The 19,150-nt window shown below is 41.1% G+C and overlaps 1 protein-coding gene across 4 annotated transcripts in view; it reads left to right on the forward strand.

Moving 5' to 3' along the window:
* The window catches only part of PDE8A (phosphodiesterase 8A), a 237,476-nt gene that overhangs the window by 168,534 nt on the left and 49,792 nt on the right, over positions 1 to 19,150 (forward strand). For all 4 annotated transcript variants that reach the window (XM_033920337.1, XM_033920336.1, XM_033920333.1 and 1 more), the window contains 6 exons: positions 2,782 to 2,870; positions 3,838 to 3,916; positions 13,122 to 13,259; positions 16,588 to 16,676; positions 17,779 to 17,830; positions 17,933 to 17,975. In XM_033920337.1, coding sequence (XP_033776228.1) covers positions 2,782 to 2,870; positions 3,838 to 3,916; positions 13,122 to 13,259; positions 16,588 to 16,676; positions 17,779 to 17,830; positions 17,933 to 17,975 — 490 coding nt within the window. The remainder of the gene's footprint in view (positions 1 to 2,781; positions 2,871 to 3,837; positions 3,917 to 13,121; positions 13,260 to 16,587; positions 16,677 to 17,778; positions 17,831 to 17,932; positions 17,976 to 19,150) is intronic.

Here is a 19,150-nt window from a genome sequence, read left to right on the forward strand (position 1 = left end):
GTAAACCATCTGCCCCCTCTTATCCCCTATTCCCATCTATCCATAAGAAACATTTCTTATCTCTTCCCTACAACACCCATTGCTGTGCACCATCTCCTTCCCCTGTTTTCCCTTCCCCTCCCCTCCCCTCCCCTCCATCCCTGTGCACCATCTCATTCCTTTCCCATGGTCAGGCAACTCTATCTTCCCCCTTCCCCCCTCATATGGTCTGGCATCTTTCTTCGCTCCTTCTCATAGCCTGGAATCTCTCTCCTTTCCCATGGTCTTTCATCTCTCTCTCCTTCCCCCCTCTTCCTGAGGTCTAACATCTCTCTCCTTCTCTCATCTACTTCCTGCAGTCTGGCATCTCTCTCTGTCTATCTCCTCCTTCCCTTACATTCCATGGTCTGGCATCTCTCTCTCTCTCCTTCCCATTCCAGTGGTCTGACACCTCTCTCTTCCCCTCTTCCATCACTGTTCTCCAGAATCTGACATTTCTCCCTTCTTTGAGTCATATCTTCTCTCTCCCAATGTAACATTTCTCCCTCCCTCCTTTCCACCATTATCATGTCCAACAATTCTCCCTCTTCCCCATGTATACTATCTCTCTTTCCCTCCCATTCCACACCCTATATTCAAGAATTTTCTTTTTCTCCTCCCTCACCCACTGGTATCATCTCTTTCCCTACCTTCCTAAGCCCCAGCCCGTGCAGCCTCTGCCCTTCTTGCTTTCCCAACCCCCCTCCCCCTGCAACCCATGCATCATGTCCTTCCCTCATTCCCAACCCCAGCCCTCCCCTCTCAGTTGGATCCTATGGTACGACTGTCCCCAGTTCCTGACTCCCCCACCTCCCCACCGCTGAAATTTAAAATCTTTGGGCAGCTGATGGTGCAACAAAGCCAGCTTCCTGCCGTTTGCCTGTCCCAGAAGTGTTCTTTCTGTAATATTTCATCTTTCTGCATAGGCAGGACGCTGAAGAAAGAACTCTTCCGGGTCAGGCTGACGGCGGGAGGCTGGCTTTGTTGCACCGTTGGCTGCCTGAAGATTTTAAATTTCAGCAGCGAGGAGGTGGTAGGTGGGGGGAGTCCGGACTGAAGGAGGTTCCTGGAGAGGGTTTCACTACAGTGTAGTATCAGGCACATAGTCACCGTGGGCCGCATAAAATGTCCAGGCAGGCTGGATTCGGCCCACAGGCCTTGTGTTTGACACATGTGGTTTATAAAAAGGTATAATATGAATAAATATGAGATATATTTTATATAGGTATGTACAAGTAGGTAAATATAAATAGGTAGATTGATTATATATTATAGGTGGAAATAAGAAAGAGGATTGATCATGGCTTAAGAGGGCTGTATTGAGAACCAACTCAGAAAACGCTAACTCTGTATTTTAACACCTTTACAAAAGCACAAGTATTGATTATGGTTTAATAATGTCTGTATTGAAACCATCCCAAGAAATGCAAACTCTGTACTGTAACTCCTATAAACTGCTCTGAATTGACTCCCCCATTCATTAGCAGCGGTATAGAAGCTTACAATAAACAATTGTGGAATAATTTACTGCCATCAGTTAGGGGGTTAATATCATTTCCAACTTTCAAAGCAGCAATGAATGAAGACATATTTGTTTGAAAAAGCATACGGTTCACCCAATTGAGAGCTGTTTGTGCAGACACCATTGTTTTAAATTTTTGACTGGTCCCTGTGGAGTATGTTTGAGTGAATGATATCTATCGTTTGATTTTATAAATTGGAGTTGTCTGTAAACTGTGCTGACTTTTGAAAAGGCAGTATAGTAAGTCCTACAATAACAACATTTGGGTGATTTATCAATGAGACATGCAGCATTTTATTGAACTACTGGAGTGTGTGGCTTTGCCTGCAAAAGCATGTTTTTAAGAGGTAGGGATGCAGTTACTCATAGACCTCGAATAAATCAAATGATATACCAGTATCTCCAGTTAAAGTCTGCACTGGTAGCAAAAATGCTCAATAGCTTAACCCCTATCCAGCTATCTTTGTTTGAAAATGTTGACAAGGGGTTAAGCTATTGAGCATTTTTACAGACTTTAACTGGAGATATATCATTTGATGTATTTGAATATTTTTCTCCAGTGCCTCCATTTTTGTTGTTTTGTTACTTAGAGACCTGACCTAACATGGACTCGCAATGCAGTATAAAAGTTTGGAACCCATTTTCCACGTTATGAGCCCCTTTTACAAAGTCACAGTGATGCTGCCGCAGTAAATACACCGAAGGCCACATGGATCGAATGCACTTCAGTCCCTTTATCGCAGCAGCATTGCTATCACAGTTTTGTAAAAGAGCCCCTATGTTACGTCTATAGTGTGTATGTATAGAATTCATATTTCCATATTATTTATTTTAAAATGATTTATTTAAAAAAATTTATATACCGTTTAACACTAAACGGTTTACATAATTTACATACACAGTATTTAAAATGAACACGTAGGGCTCCTTTTATGAAGCCGCGTTAGCGGCTTTATCGCACGCACCTTTTTAGCGCGCGCTGACCCTGCGCTAGCTGAAAAACTACCGCCTGCTCATGAGAAGGCGGTAGCGGCTGGCAAATTAGAGCACGCTATTACGCGCGTTAAATCGCTAACGCAGTTTCGTAAACGGAGCCCTTAATAAACAAGTACATGATAAAATGGACTTACAAACAATCCTCAGAGAAATACCAGGTGCATAGAGCCTGTGTTTATTTTTTATACAAACCATATATTCTTGTACCTACACAGCTGACTCAGTTTCTATTTCTAACTTTCTAGAGATACATAGAAAATTCTAATATTATGGCCTGTTACAATGAGCTGATCCAACTGGAATTTGGAGAGGTACTTGCACGTTTCAAACTTAGGTAATTTTTCTGTATTTCAAGAAAATGTAAACTATGGTGTTAATTACTTTGCAGATGTTTTTGAATGTGTTTGAACATTAGTAAATGAATGTTGATTAAAAAGCAGAACAATTAAAATGATTTTGTAGATACATGAACTAGTAGCACCGTTTTATTAATTCTCAGGTTTAGTAGCTGATTTCTCTTTGCTTGAAATATGTTTCAGAGCTCTGACTGAGACCAGTTTGCAGTTGCATGCAATTGTGCTTAGTTGCTATTTTGAAATGCGGGCATGTAAAGTCTAGAGTGTGCGTCTTCAAAAAGGACATGAATATGGGAGGGCATGGACGGGAGAATGGTATAGAAAATTGAATGAATGAATGAATAAATAAAGGACATGCCCAGAATATGTCCATTTATGTTACAGGATACTTGCATTTACACGCGTATCTGACACATTTAGGTGCCCTTGTTTACATCAGCCTTTGAGCTGGCATAAGCGGGTGCTCCTAAATGGTCATGCGGGAATACAGATTTAGTTGCTATTCTCTTATGGATAGTAATCGCATACTTTCCATTATTGCATAGCCACTTAGCATGCAGTTTTCCAGTGCATAAAGTATTTGCATTAACATCAAAGCAAAAAAAAACCAACCAAACAACCCAAAAACAACTATCCCACACACACACATACATATTTCACTCCATTTATTTTGGTTTCCAGATTTTATAGTCATCCTAATGAAACTGTCTATCAAAATAGATGAGTGTAAACATTCTGCTGACCTCCCTGCCCTGAGAACTCCTCTATGTATTGCCTCTGTTTCTCACTAGAACACCGTATGTGTTCCTCTTCCTCTGTGTGACAGTATCTATACTAACCTCTTTGTCCTAAGAACTAATTTATATACTTCAAGTCCCTCCCCACTCCCTGTACCTTGCCCCAATATATTTCTGTTCATAAGTTGATTTTATTTTTCTTCTCAAGGGCTTGCAGTTCATTATTTACAGCATTAGAGAAAAGCCAAGAAGCCATAGAAATCACAAGTGAAGATCATATAATTCAGGTATGCTATATATAACAGCATAAAAAGCAAATTCAGTAATACTTAAGTAACTTCTATAACACAAATTAGAAACATAGAAACATAGAAATAGACGGCAGATAAGGGCCACGGCCCATCAAGTCTGCCCACTCCAATGACCCTCCCTATCTATCTTTGCGGATAGATCCCACATGTCTGTCCCATCTGGCCTTAAAATCTGATTGGTGCATTTGAAAAGCGATTTAGAAACCAGAAAAGTTAAATAGTAGCCTGATAGTAAAGATGAACATTCTTAAGATTGAGTTCCAGCCATTTTCCTTCCCTAACATTTGATGATGCTTCTTTATTTCAATATGTTTGTTTTGCTTGTAAATTCTTCATGGCATTCCAACTCTTCCTCTATAGTGATTATAAACCAACTGAGAGTTTGAATTGAGCTTAATGCACCTGATTTCATCATGTTTTTTTCTGTCTCCTCAGTATGTTAGAGGCATATTCTTCTGGGTTTAAATGGCATTTGGTAGGTCTGAATTTTGGATTACTTCCTGTTGACCATAGCACCAAAAGGAAAGCAGAGCTAGTAGGGTCTAGCGAGAGTCTCTTAACAAATGTTATTTAGATCAGTTGATGAAGAGTGTTCTCGTTTTTTTGCATTGGGAAGGCATAGCCCAGTCAGATCAGACTAACAGCAGTATCCAAATGGTTGCTGATGAGTTCAGTTGACAGTGTTGGGTCAGAAAGTATAAGAGGTGGAGTCAGAAATTTTTGATCCATTGGGCAGCAGAGAAAAGGGAAAGATGGAATTTAATATACCGCTTGGACAAGGTGTATTAAGCGGTTTACTGTCAGGTACTTAAGCATTTTCCCTATCTGTCCCAGCGAGCTAACAGTCTATCTAATTTACCTGGGAAAGTGGAGAATTAGGTGATTTGCCCAGGATCACAAGGAGCAGCATGGGGTTTGAACCCACAACCTCAGGGTGCTGAGGTCATTGCTCTAACTACTACGCAGGTAGAAAAAGAAGATGAGCCACACCAATAAAAGACAATAGAGACCATTTCTAGGCATCAGCGTGCCTTAAGGCCATCTTGGACCTTCTTTTAATAGGGCTACTAGTAATGCTAATAAGATGTTTGTACAAAATTTTTGCCTCAAGAATAGTGCTAAGGAAACCACAAGTTGCATTGGTTGCCAGTGAAAACAGGAAACAGATTGAAAAGCTTGAAGCTAACATTTAGGGCTTTGAGAGGAAATGGCCCCTCATATCTGAAGGGGGTACTGAGGTGTATATTTCTCTGCAGTCTGCTCCGGATTTTTGATGGAAGACCTAACAATATGGTTTGTGCAGCATGCAAATATTAAGAAAAACATTACCCTTAACAGAATAAGTTGCCAAAAGATATTAGGGAAGAACAAAGTTTCTGTGATTTAGGAAAACGAGGTTAAGTGTTTTAATTTCCTTGAATAAATAAGGTATAATACTAAATTACTGTAGTAGGTGTTGGGGGTTGTGTGACTTTGTGGCTAGTGAAAGGGGAAGATGGAATGGAATGAATTGAGTGACGGTTGATTAATTTCCCAGGGTTTATTCACAGTTTAATGCAATATGGCTTGTCTTCATTACCTCTAAAGATAGGAAAAATGTTTACATGTGTTTCTAGTTTTCTTAAAGGACACAGTAATATGAAGTGTTCCCTGACCATTTTGCCATGCCACATCAGTATCCCTTCTGACCTGATCAGGGGCTTGGCATGGAAAAGTCATCACTGCCGGAACATAAGAACTGCCATCTCCGGATCAGACCCATGGTCCATCGAGTCCGGCGATCCGCACACGCGGAGGCCCAGTCAGGTATACACCTGATGTAGTTTTAGTCACCCATATCCCTTTATGCCTCTCGTAAGGAGATGTGCATCTAATTTGCCTTTGAATTCTAGCACAGTGGATTCTTAATAACCTCCTTTGGGAGAGCATTCCAGGCGTCTACCACTCGCTGTGTAAAGCAGAACTTTCTGGCATTTGTCCTGGACTTGTCCCCCCTTAGCTTCAAACCATGTCCTCTTGTCCGTGTCGCGTTGGACAATGTAAATAATTTATTTTCCTGCTCTATTTTATCGATGCCTTTCAGCATTTTGAACGTCTCGATCATGTCCCCTCCCAGCCTCCTCTTCTCAAGGGAGAACAGTCCCAGTTTCTTGAGTCGTTCCTCATATTCCAAGTTCTCCATACCTCTTATTAGCTTCGTTGCTCGTCTCTGCACCCTCTCCAGCAGTTTTATATCCTTCTTTAGGTTGGGAGACCAATGTTGGACACAGTATTCCAAGTGTGGTCTGACCATTGCTCTATAAAGCGGCATTATGACTTTCTCCGATCTACTCGTGATTCCTTTTTTTATCATGCCTAACATTCTGTTTGCTTTCTTTGCCGCTGCCGCGCATTGTGCCGACGGCTTCAGGGTCCTATCTATCAGTACACCCAGGTCCTTTTCTTGTTCGCTCTTACTCAGAGTTGCGCCTGACATTCTATACTCGTGTTCCTTATTCTTACTACCTAAATGCATTACTTTGCATTTCTCCACGTTGAACTTCATCTGCCATTGCTCTGCCCATTTCTCTAACTGATACAAGTCGCTCTGGAGTTCCTCGCTTAGGTTCAGACCAGCACTTGCGCCCTGCTCTCAACATCTTACCACAGAAGACCTAGCAGTGACTGTTAAGAAGGAAGCTCCTGCATGTTTAGTATATGTAATCACACATTATCTCACTTTCATAGGTACAGTATGATTCCTGGAGTGTGAGAATTAATGGGCAGTATACAGGGTGCACATAAATTGCACACACTGCCTCATCTTCCTCATCCTGAGTTGTCTCCTCTTGAGTCCTTCTCACCTATGAATCATTCTCTACCTTTCACTTTATGAGTCCTCTTCATATCCACACTGTCTGTCCCATATAAGTTTGTGTGTCGCATATTTTTTGGTGTATTTGTGCCTTTGGTTTGAAAAGGTTGAGAAACTGCAATAGTAAACAGATGCTATGGGACAGAGCAATTATTGGCATCATTCATTTTATGCTAAGCCACCCGAGGATAGCTGATACTCTGTGGAAGCTATTATTCTGTATCCATTGCCACCAAGGACCTGTTCAAGTTTGCAAGCAATGCTTTATTAATAGGTAGATAGGGAAAAACCTGCCCCTCTGTATGAAAGACTCCTATAACAACTTGTCTTCTGATATTGCTTGAAGTGAGACCTTAGTGGGGTCTGAGCAGCATTCTGTGAGGATTGAATTGAAAGGTGATTATGAGGACATGCCTATAGTAAAGATGGATGATATAAAAAGGCTTGTGCAGGACGTCTGCTAAAACAGTGTTCTTCAACTACCGGTCCATGGACCAGTGCCGGTCCACAGAAATTTCCTGCCGGTCCACAGGGCCAGCACGTGCATCAGGTCCAAAACAGTGTTCTTCAACCGCTGGTCCACGCTGCGATCGAAGCGGCGTTATGTTCGGGCCAGCTCCCTCTTCCTAACTGATTCAGTGCACAAAGCCACGGGCATCCTGCACCTGATCTGGAAGCCTTCTCTCTGACGTTGCAACGTCAGAGGGAAGGTTTCCAGATGAGGTACGGGACATGCAAGGTGCAATTAGTACTATTATGGGGGTGGGGTCTGGGGTGGTGATTGGGTAGAGATGGGCGGGGTCTTGCCCACAACTTAGCCCAGTGTTCTTCAACTGCTGGTCCACGGACCGATGCTGGTCCACAGAATAATTTATTTTATTTCTGCTGGTCCATAGGTGTAAAAAGGTTGAAAAACACTGTGCTAAAACCATTGTGGCTCTTTTTTTTTTTAACTCTAAAGGCATTGTTTAAAATCTGAGCAAATGACCCACCTTTCCAGAAAGCAACTATACAGATTTCAGTAGCATCTCCTTAATACTTTTTTTTGTGGAGTCGTGTGTGCTTGTTCCTGAGTCTTAAAAGCTTATTACAGCTCCTCCCATTAATTAAGCCTTATTACCATTGCTCCTGCAGCTGTGAAAAGCTTTCTTCAAAGCACTGATAAAATATTACACAAAGAAAAGGCAAAAAGATTATGTATAGAAAGAAAAGCCTAACTCTTAAAAAATGCAGACAAAGGGCTAGATTCACTATGGACACCGATCGTGTCCCGGCCACTTTGCGATCACATAGCGAACCCGACCCGATTCACTAACCTTACTCCCGACCCGCGCCTGATCCGATCTGCACATGCAAATGAGGGGGAACAGTATGCAAATATAGGCAGGCAGCGAGTCACTAAAAAAAATGAGGGACACCGACTGGGCTGGCTGATCAAAAATATAAGCAACTGCCCTGCTCTCTGCCACCCTGTTTTCTGCCCCGACTCTCCTCTTGCCACCCTGCTCTCTGCCCTGACTCTCCTGCCCTTCCCCGCACTGCGAGCCTGTGGTTTTAACCCGCAGGTTTAAAGTGGGTTAAAACCATGGGCTCGCAAAGTTAAAAAGTGGCAGGTAGTGAGATAACTCAGTAATTTCCAGCTGAAGCCTGTCTCAGTGGCATCAAAGCCCTAGTGGCTAGAAATAGTTCTCAAGTAACTTCTTATCACCACGACCACCTCCTCTTTTAAGCCGAGCGCTTCTTCCTGCTTCATATCAACAACTTATTTGCATCATCTGGGAACATCTATAGCCGTTTACTCTATATTTTGTTGCAATCTACAATCGACCCTTTATGAACTCCTTCACTGCTTAGTTTACGTTACTCAAAGGAAGCCTTGCTGCCCAGGGAAGAGATCCTTCGCCCCTTCCCCCTCAAGTCCACGACTTATAGTGTACAGAAGCAAAAAATTCAGGTTACTACTAATTTTGTTTGAAATACATTAGTGCGAGCAATTTCACTTCCAGCTCTTAGCTGAGGTCATTTGCAATACAGCCCTTCAGTGACCAATTCAAAAGCTCTGTAAGCATGCACAGACCATCTGCAGGCAAAGAAGATGGTCTGCGCATGCGTCGGGATCACTGTTCAGCGATCTATGCGGTTGGTTGGGGGCTTGATTCCGATTGCCCCCATTTGCATGTGATTGCGTCGTGAATCGGGCAGCCAGCAACCTCGCAGATCGGATTGCTAACGGATCGGATCCGTGAGGTTAGTGAATCTAGCCCAAAGATCTGCAACGCAACATAACCATGCTCAAGAAATTGGCAGCAACATGGCAAATGAGGTTCAATGTGGATAAGTGTAAGGTAATGCATGTTGGTATCAAAAATCCCGTACATGAATACAAGATGTCCGGTTCAGTACTTGGAGAAGAAGCCCCCCCAGGAAAGAGACTTGGGAGTACTGGTCGACAAGTTGATGAAGCCATCTGCACAATGTGCGACGGTGGCAAAAAGGGCGAACAGAATGCTAGGAATGATTAAGAAGGGAATCACGAACAGATCGGAGAAGGTTATCATGCCGCTGTACTGAGCCATGGTACGCCCTCACCTGGAATACTGCGTCTAGCACTGGTCGGCGTACATGAAGAAGGACACGGTACTACTCGAAAGGGTCCAGAGAAGAGCAACTAAGATGGTTAAGGGGCTAGAGGAGTTGCCATACAGTGAAAGATTAGAGAAACTAGGCCTTTTCTCCCTCGAACAGAGGAGATTGAGAGGGGACATGATCGAAACATTCAAGGTACTGAAGGGGATAGACTTAGTAGATAAGGACAGGTTGTTCACCCCTCTCCAAGGTAGGGAGAACGAGAGGGCACTCTCTAAAGTTAAAAGGGGATAGATTCCGTACAAACGTAAGGAAGTTCTTCACCCAGAGAGTGATAGAGAACTGGAATGCTCTTCCGGAGTCTGTTATAAGGGAAAACACTCTCCAGGGATTCAAGACAAGGTTGGACAAGTTCCTGCTGAACCAGAACAAACGCAGGTAGGGCTGGTCTCGGTTAGGGCACAAGTCTTTGACCTGGGGGCCGCCGCGTGAGCAGACTCCTGGGCGCGATGGACCACTGATCTGACCCAGCACCAGCAATTCTTATGTTCTTAAAGACACTTGCATTATCATCCGTACTCTCTTTTCTGCAGCCCTGTGTGCTTGCTGCAGTGTCTGACAAAGAAGCAGTTGCATGATCCTGACAGGCCCTTTAAGTCAGTTAGCATGGTTAGATTTCCAGAGGCAAGAAGCCTATATTCAGTACAAGGCGAGAAATCTGGATCACCTGAGAATCCAGATCCTTTAAAATTACAATCTCAACCATCCAAAAATCTGGTCTCTTGGGGGAAAAAGAGAGAGAGACAATAAAGCTAAAGCTTTTACAGTAAATGTTACAAACGGGAAAAAATGAACATTAAAAAAAAAATCTTACTGTAAAATACCTATATTTTCTATGACTCTCCTAATATGGTCTAATTCAATGAGGCATAGAGGGGCATTTTCAATAGTGTGTCTAAGTCTGACTTTGTGGATCAGTCTAGCAGCAAACCACATTCATCCAAGTCAATACTGAAAAAAGACACAAAATCATAACTACATAAAAACGTGCCCTGAGCAACCCTAGAGAGGCGCTTTTGGACTATAGACAACCTCAAGAAGAAAAGGAGATAATTTCATGCATTGTGAAACAAACTCAAACATCGCATAAAATTATCAATAAATATAAAAAGCATCTCCCTCTTTTGAGAACTCTCCCATGCTTTGCAGATAAAAGATTTATCTTTTCTCAGTCAAGAAATAGGAATTTAGAAGACTGTCACACTGGCTATGTCCAAAGAGTTCTTTGAAAACCAAGAGGAAATTATAATACAAGGTCATAGTCCTTGTGGACACTGTTCGAATTGCAACATTGTGGCCACTATTTCTATGTTCATTAATCCAACTGATGGAAAATGTTACACCTTAAAGCACGGCGATTAAGACGTCCAAGTGCCAATTTTTTGGACATTTATATTTTTTATGAGCCCCGTTATATCTGTTTCTTTTTATGTTTTCCTGCAAATGTACCGTTTTGATAAATTAAGCATTCTGTATTTGTTGTTAAATAAATCAACAAAATTGGCTTTTTCATTTCTTCTGTATTCCTTAAATCTGAATTTTAAAAGTACTGCTTGAGAATCTGGAAAATCCCCAAATCTGGACTGACTCAATCCCCAAGCAGTGCAGATTTTTGTACGTATACGTTACACTATACTTGGGTTAATGTGCTATCTTCTACTATTTGCATGCTCTGGAGGTACATATATTATTTACACACTATTAAGGGGCTTAGTTACCAAGCTGTGGTAAAATTGTGAGGCTTTCACCTAGAACTGTCCTGGCATGATTGGGAATCATTCCAGTCAACATTTGACCTCCAGGGGTAGCCAGTAGATGTTTGGGAGGCGGGATGCTAATTTGAAACAAAGATGTAGGGGCTGAGGGTAACATTTTTAATTAATGGTTTTTCCTACCTTTGTGGAATGTGAGGAGGGGAACGATATGCATCTCACCACTGCACCATCACCAATTTAATGTAAATCATAATTATTAAGTTTCAAATACAAATAAAATAGTAAACAAAAAAATCATTTCAAATACAAGAAGAAAACAAAAAAATTAGAGAGTTAATATATAATAAACATTATCACTAAAAGCAAATATACCCAATTCCCTTCCCTTCCCCCATTTTAGAACTGTAATTACATATTAAATAATATGCGACTGTGTTAATGTATCTAAATAAGGTTGCCAAATAGTAAAAAAATTGTCTTCCCTGTCTAGTGTCCCATTCTGATAATTGCATACTTTCCATTGTTAAAATGTGTAACATTCTAGAACGCCAATGACTATATGTTGGTCTTAAAGGTCCAATCCAAAGATAAAGTATGACTTTCAAACCTGATAAGATTGTTCTTTGAAGAAAGCCTTTTAGGCCTCTTGGAATAGGACGCTTAACATCAAAAATCCAAAATATATTATAACTATTGCAATGCCAATCAATTTAACATTGGAGAAAGCAGACCTATTTATTACACCAGGCAGGTGTTTTTATTTTGTGTCCTGCCAGGTGTTCTTTCTATGCCTCTCGGGTCTTAGAATTGCTCTGTAAGCAGCACGAAGGGATAAATGCCTAGAATTTTTTTTAGTACCAAAGTGGGATATGCACAGAGTTGCAGCTTGATGGATTTCCTTAGCTTAATTAAGGTCCTAATTGTGGAAGGAAAGGGTCTTTCTTGGACCATTTTCTGCATAGTCAGCAGCAAGTAGCAGTAAGACTCATTAAGGCAGGGCCTGAAGAACTACTCAGGTCTTAGTGCGAATGAAAAATATAGGCATTTTGAGGAGTGTAGAGTGGCAGATTCCAAGTTCCTGCCTCCCAAAGCATACTTCTTCTCTCCCTACTATCTACCACCCCATGAACAGAAGAAGCCCACTGCCTGGGCCTAACTTACTGCCTCTTGGTTGTTTAGTGCAGTGGTTCCCAACGCTGTCCTGGAGGACCACCAGGCCAATCGGGTTTTCAGGCTAGCCCTAATGAATTTGCATGAGAGAGATTTTCATATAATGGAAGTGACAGGCATGCAAATCTACTCTATGCATATTCATTAGGGCTATCCTGAAAACCTGATTGGCCTGGTGGTCCTCCAGGGACAGGGTTGGAAACCACTGGCCTAGTAGGCATTTAGCCAAAACAAAGGCAAGGCCAAATATTAATTTCAGACCTATTTTGGCACAAGAACCAAAATTTGGTCGGCCTCTATTATACACACGGAAACAGGCTATTAAATTATATTGTGCAGCCAAATAGGTATGTTAAGTATGACAGTATGGCATACACACATTCAAGTTGAAGCAGAATTATGATAGTTTCATACTTGATAAAACATGCATGTGCATACATAGAATGCATGCGCACATGTATCTTTAGAATGGGTGTACATTTGTATGCGAGAAAATGGTCAATCCTGCTGCTGGTTCTGGGTTCCTGTTTTATAAAGGCACATAGGCAACTGCTGCCTTCGTAAAACAGGCCACTGTTGGACATGCCAACTAAAGGCCCTTGTCTAAAATTAGTCCAAAAATCTTCAGCTTGTTTCATTGTCTAAATATCATAGCATGACTAAATGAATGAAAACCAATTGAGTCGTCATATTATCAATTGGCAGATTGTTCTAGTATGCTAATGTGACAGTTAAACTTTAATTTTGTAAAAATTTTGGATGCTTTATTAGGTTTTTTTCCCCTTTTCTTCCACAGTATGTAAATCCTTCTTTTGAAACAGTAATGGGCTATCAAAAAGGCGAATTGATAGGAAAAGATGTAACAGAAGTGCCTATAAATGAAAAAAATTCGGATTTTCTAGATACTATTAATTCCTGCATAAAAACGGGAAAGGTAAGTTAACGTTTAACAAAGGGTTGGGTTAGGAGATATCCTGCCACACAAAGAAAAATGGGTAACAAATAAGTGTCTTCCGAGATGTGATATTATCTCAGCGCAATGCATAATATCTGAAACCACCTTCTGATTGAAAGTTTTTACCAAATGGTTTCTGAAGATATCGCATAAGAAAAATAATAGAATCTCTTTAACCCCTCACTTCTTACAAAATATAGAATTTCTTTATGCAAGGTGGTAAAACTACTTTCCCCAGGTTAGCTAATCTGAATTTATGCACATATTTTAGCCACTCAAAGATGAGGATTCCAGTAAGAAAAGAGACTGGGGAGCAGATTTTTTGTGTGGTTCCCCTAAAGCAGGGTAGTCTTCAACTTTTCAAACAGAAGAACATGCTCATCATTAATAATAATAATAATAACAACTTTATTTTTGCATACCGCAGTACCATAACAGTTCAGAGTGGTTAACAGTGATGTTACAAATGAGTCAATCAGCATAGCATTGCAAGTAGGGAGTAGTCAGGGAATCCGGAGGTATGTCGGCAAGGTTACAAGGCGGGGGGTGGGGGGAGTCAGAGGAATTTGTCAAAGAGATAGGATTTGATTGATTTCCTGAAAGTTTGGTTGGAGGGTGAGCTAGAGATGAAAGTGGTAAGACATTTGTACCATTTGCCTGCTTGGAATGTCAGAGATCTGTCCAGGAATCTCTTGTAGACATAGCCCTTTAGGGACGGGAAGGCAAACAGGTGGGCATTCCATGTGCGGATGAGGCCTGAACATTCAAAGTGATCCGATAGGTAGATTGGAGATGAGCCTGTTAAGGTTTTGAAGCAGAGGCAAGCAAATTTGAAGGTGATCCTTGCCTCCATCGGCAGCCAGTGTAGTTTTTTTGTAATAAGGGCTTACATGATCTGATTTTTTGAGGTTGTAGATGAGGCGCACTGCAGCATTCTTTGAGTATCATTAGCCTTTTTTTTCCAAAGTATTTTGGAAGCAGCAATGCAACTGTAAATTAGAACATTGCTGCCTCTTGTTATTGGTGCGGGAGGTAATGGTTCTAGGGTAGTTTGATAACAGTGATCATAACATGATCAGATTTGATATAATCCCTGGAGTAAGTTCACATAGGAAATATAATACAATAGCATTTAACTTAAAAAAAAAAAAAAGGAAACTATAATAACATGAGGAGAATGAAAAAAACGAAACTTAGATGAACAGGATAGTTGTTTGAGAGAAATTAATGATGCTTCACGTTTTAACCATCTTGGAGAGTCAAAATTAACATTTTTGTTAAACCACAGTAAAGCTTGTGCCAGTCTGAATGTACAATGATGATCTTTAAAGTTCGGGAGATTAAACCACCATTACTTTTGGGGAGTTTCAATTTTTTAAGAGCAATTCTAGGAGGTTTCCCTTTCCATAGGAACATTTTATCCACTTAAACTTCCTGTGATCTTGAGCAAGTCACGTAACCTTCCATTGCCTCAGGTATAACCTAGATTGTAAAACCTCTGGGGACTGGAAAATATTGTACCTGAATGTAACTCACCTTGAACTTCTGAGAAAGGTGTAAGCTGAATCCACTTAAATAAAAGACAGTAGACTGCTTTTTCTGTCACACACAAAAGATATTCCTGCTTGAATACCTTCTGGATCTATTACTCAGATTTCAACCTAATTCCAGGTTCATTTAAGTTCTGTTGATGAATATTGTCACAATTATAAAAAGTAGACCCATCTCTCTGCACCTTCCGATGTAGGCTTACTTTTATTGAGGCCTTCCACTGAGTCTTAGGAATTCTGTAATGCTGAAGAGATCTCCCTTTGAGCCACTGGATTATAAACTGAATGTGACCTCGAAGGTCTTGGTTTTGGTGTCAGTAAGTTCAAGGCCTTAGTGACTGCTCTATATACACAGTTTTAAGAAAATAGGGTAGATCTGCCACATTTCTTAAGCTACTGTTTAAGGCTATATTGGTCTTCCACATTAACCTACCAATCATCCTTCCAAAATTTTCCCTTGAATTTCAGCCTTGAATTTGGAGCTCACTAAAGCCCTTAGAATGTTCTATCAGCTTTTTGTTTCTTTTGACTCCAATAAATCCAGGACGGCCATAGCCAGGTGAAGTCTAAGTGGATAAAATGTTGCATTTCTTTCACTTGTGTGTGTGTCAAGGCTCATTTTGCTGGCCAACCTGAGGTCAGCTTCCATGGAAGGTTTGCAAAGCTATGACATGGATGTTTGTCCACACATCTACAACCCATATTTTATGATTTCCAGATTGCCTTCAATTAAAAAAAGAAACATACAATTGGAAAAATTATGACAGATTAAGTTATAACTTTTGGTGGAATTCTGTATGCCATATATATAAAATGGAGCGCACAATAGCAACACAGAAAGGTTATTTTGGTAAATTTCAGAAGATCTGGAGATCATTAACAGACTTTTGTAATGACTGATAACATTTTCCCATATTTGTTAAGAGGGGATATGGGTGGGTATTATTTTATTCATCTCATAATATGTATGAATTAATTAGTATTTTTGATGTATTAGGTTGGATTTTCTGAAACGGGTGGGGAGGGATTGGGAGGGTTTTCTATTTTAATTATAATTGCTTTACATATTATTACATAATATTCAAGATATTATAGAATATGAATATAAGAATGATATGTTGTACTTAAAGTATTACATGAAGGAAAATCAAGTGTGTATTTATAAGATCATATGACTTTTTCTGATACACTTGTTGTAATATGCAAAAATGAATAAAGAAATTAAAAAAAAAACCCAAACAAACTGAAAATGCCTTTTGCCAGGAAAAATATCTTGTTTATTGCCTGTTGGCATTCTTTACCCCCATTGTCCCCTTTTTGTTAAAGGCATTCTGTAGCTAGGGATTCCTTATGTGAGGACTCCTGGAAATCAGTCTATTTCAATTCCAACCACCTCTCTGAGAACTTAGCTTCCCTGGAAGACTAGGTGTGTATGGAACTGAGGTGGTCTCACATGATGATGTGAACAGGAATCACTGCACATGAATAGTGCACCACTCAGGACAATTCTTAGACTTTTTTGCTTACTTTTTGCTGACTTGGACTTCATGAAATGATGGCATCCATGTATGACATATCCTGCTGTTTGGAGAACCCTGTTACAGGTAAGCAACTTCCCTTAACCTTGGTTTAGAATTCCTTGTCTTTCTGTTACATATGACTAATAAACTGTTCACTATGAAGCATATTCAGAATATTAGAATATATATTTGCAGTATTTTAAAAATACCTCTTATATGAAAATTTCAATTTTTTAGGAATGGGAAGGAATTTATAATGCCAGAAACAAAAATGGAGATAGTATACAACAAAATGTGAAGATAACTCCTATCTTTGGACAGGGAGGGTAAGTATTAATAAATATAACACTTTCCTGTATGTTTACAAATACAAAATGATTCTTAAAAATTGTGCAGTTGAATAAGCACAGATTCCAACATACCACCCCCCCCCCCCCCCGGTTGTCTCCCCATTTCCTACTGTAGGTATAGAATTCCTTCTCCCTTTCCACTCATGAAGGTTCCACTATCTCCCATCCACTCCTACCACAGCAGCTGCAAGAATATACACTTCTCCCTCCGTATTCGCTGTGATAGGGGATTAACAGCCCCTCGAATACAGAAAAACCACAAATAACTTTTTCATATGTTATTCGCTGTTTTCTATTAAAAACCATCGTGAATATGGTGAAACTGCGAATAACATGGTGGGAGACCTGGCCTGTTCCTGAAGGAGAGGCAAAACACGGTGAAGAAAATGCTGGGAATCAGTTGTTTTTTCTCTGTAAACGCTTGGAATCAGCCATTTCTCTATGCAAGCTGATGTAATTTGGGAGGAGGAGCCAGCAAGCTAAAAACCGTGAATAATCAATACCACGATTGCTGAAACCGCGAAAACGGAGGGAGAAGTGTATCTCCCCTTTCCTTCCCCATTCATGCAGTTTCCAAATACCTCCCCTCCCCCTTTGTTCTGAAGCTGTATATCCTTTTCAGCGCTGATACAGAGCCTTCCTCTAGAGCAGGGGTGTCCAACCTTTTGGCTTCCCTGGGCCGCATTGGCTGAAAAAAATGTTTCTGGGGCCGCGCAAACGCTGCAGCAAGACAGAGGAGGGAGCCGGCAAGGTGGTAAACACCCAGGGGCAGCAGAGGAAAACATTGCATCGCCCTTGACCGGGGTCGCACAAAATACTTCACAGGGCCGCATGTTGGACACCCCTGCTCTAGAGGCTCGCATTCAGGCATGCTGCACAGCTCCCAGTTTTAGATCTTCAGATGTCCCACAAGCTTGAACTGGGATCTAGGTTCTAATCTCTTATTTTAATAACAGAATTTGTCATTTGTTGCAAGTTATTTACATGGGCAAGTTTAACTTGTCTATCTGTATCTGTAATGTTTTCCTAGAGGTATATTGTAAACTTGATATAGTAATGATACTGTTTTCTTTTGCAGAAAGATTAGACACTATGTGTCAGTTAGTAGGCCATCCAGTGACAATAATAAGGTAGGCAAAAGGATGACCGTTCCACCGGGTGAGATTAAATGCAAATCTTTATACCTGTAAATAAGAGAGTTGACTAATTGCTTTTCTTCTATTTATTTTTAGGTAGACAAAACATGTGAACGTGTTCAAGCTGAATCTCAAACAGGTGAGATACTGATGTGTTTGTCACAAAATGTTTGTATCCTATGCAGTTTTGAAATATAAGTGGAGAGGAAGTACCCCCTCCATATTTGCAGGTTTAGGATTCGCAACTTTGGTTGTTCGCGAGTCTCTAAATGACCCCGCCTCTCGGGGTCACACCTTACTTTTAAAGCCTGGTGATCTAGCGGTGAAGCGCAGAACAGGAGGGATATTCATATGCTCCTCCGTGCAACACGATACAAAATGGCTGCTGTGAGTTCCTCCTGCAGTCTTGTGAGAACTCATCAAGAAAAAACAAGGAAGGCAACCAAGTCACATCAAGGTCTGTGAGGGGGAAGCTCAAAGTGCCTAACTTGGCTCACAACTTGCAAACCAAATATAGTGTAATATGTCAAAGAACATGTCACATTATATGATGTTATAGGGCGCTCTCAGTGTGAACCCTCAGTGATAGGAGCACAGCTCCGACACTTCACTTCTGGGCCAAGGCCATAAGCCTCCACCCGCACACCATCATCGAGCGCCCTGTGTGTGCAGAAATCAAACCAATCAACAATCAAAGTGAGTAAATGAAACTCAACACAAGCAACCTGAGCGACCCCCACACAAACCCTGCCAGCCAAACCCCCTCAAAAAACTCACGCAAAATCACAAACAAAGTCAAAAACCATACCAAAAAGTGAAAAACATGTCCAAAAGAAACAATACTTATCCAAAACTGTCACACAAACGGAAAAAACCGCGCCAGGAGGAGAGGTTCAAACCGCGCTGGTTTCGGGAGGAGCCCTTCTTCAGGAACCTGGCCTCCAACAGAACACAAGCAGAGAGGAAGGCTGGAGGGCGGGGTGCCCGGGAGGGAGAGCACACCGGCTAAAACAGATCCACAGGTGACATCATACACGAACCAACCAATCATACAGTGCCAGCACTCAACACAATCAGCACCACAGAAAAGAGAAGGAGAAGAGGGAGGGAAAAGGGGAGGGAAAAAGAAACACCCACAATGGCAAAGTTACAGAGTTTTTAGCATTACCATCCAAAAACTACTACTACTATTAATTATTTCTATAGTGCTACCAGACGTATGCAGCACTGTACAGAGTCACGAAGGAGACAGTCCCTGCTTGAAGGGGCTTACAATCTAAACAGAGGAACAGATGCCATGGACACAGTTAGAGG

This window comes from Geotrypetes seraphini, chromosome 14 (assembly GCF_902459505.1).
Source record: "Geotrypetes seraphini chromosome 14, aGeoSer1.1, whole genome shotgun sequence".
In the NCBI taxonomy this organism is placed as follows: domain Eukaryota; kingdom Metazoa; phylum Chordata; class Amphibia; order Gymnophiona; family Dermophiidae; genus Geotrypetes; species Geotrypetes seraphini.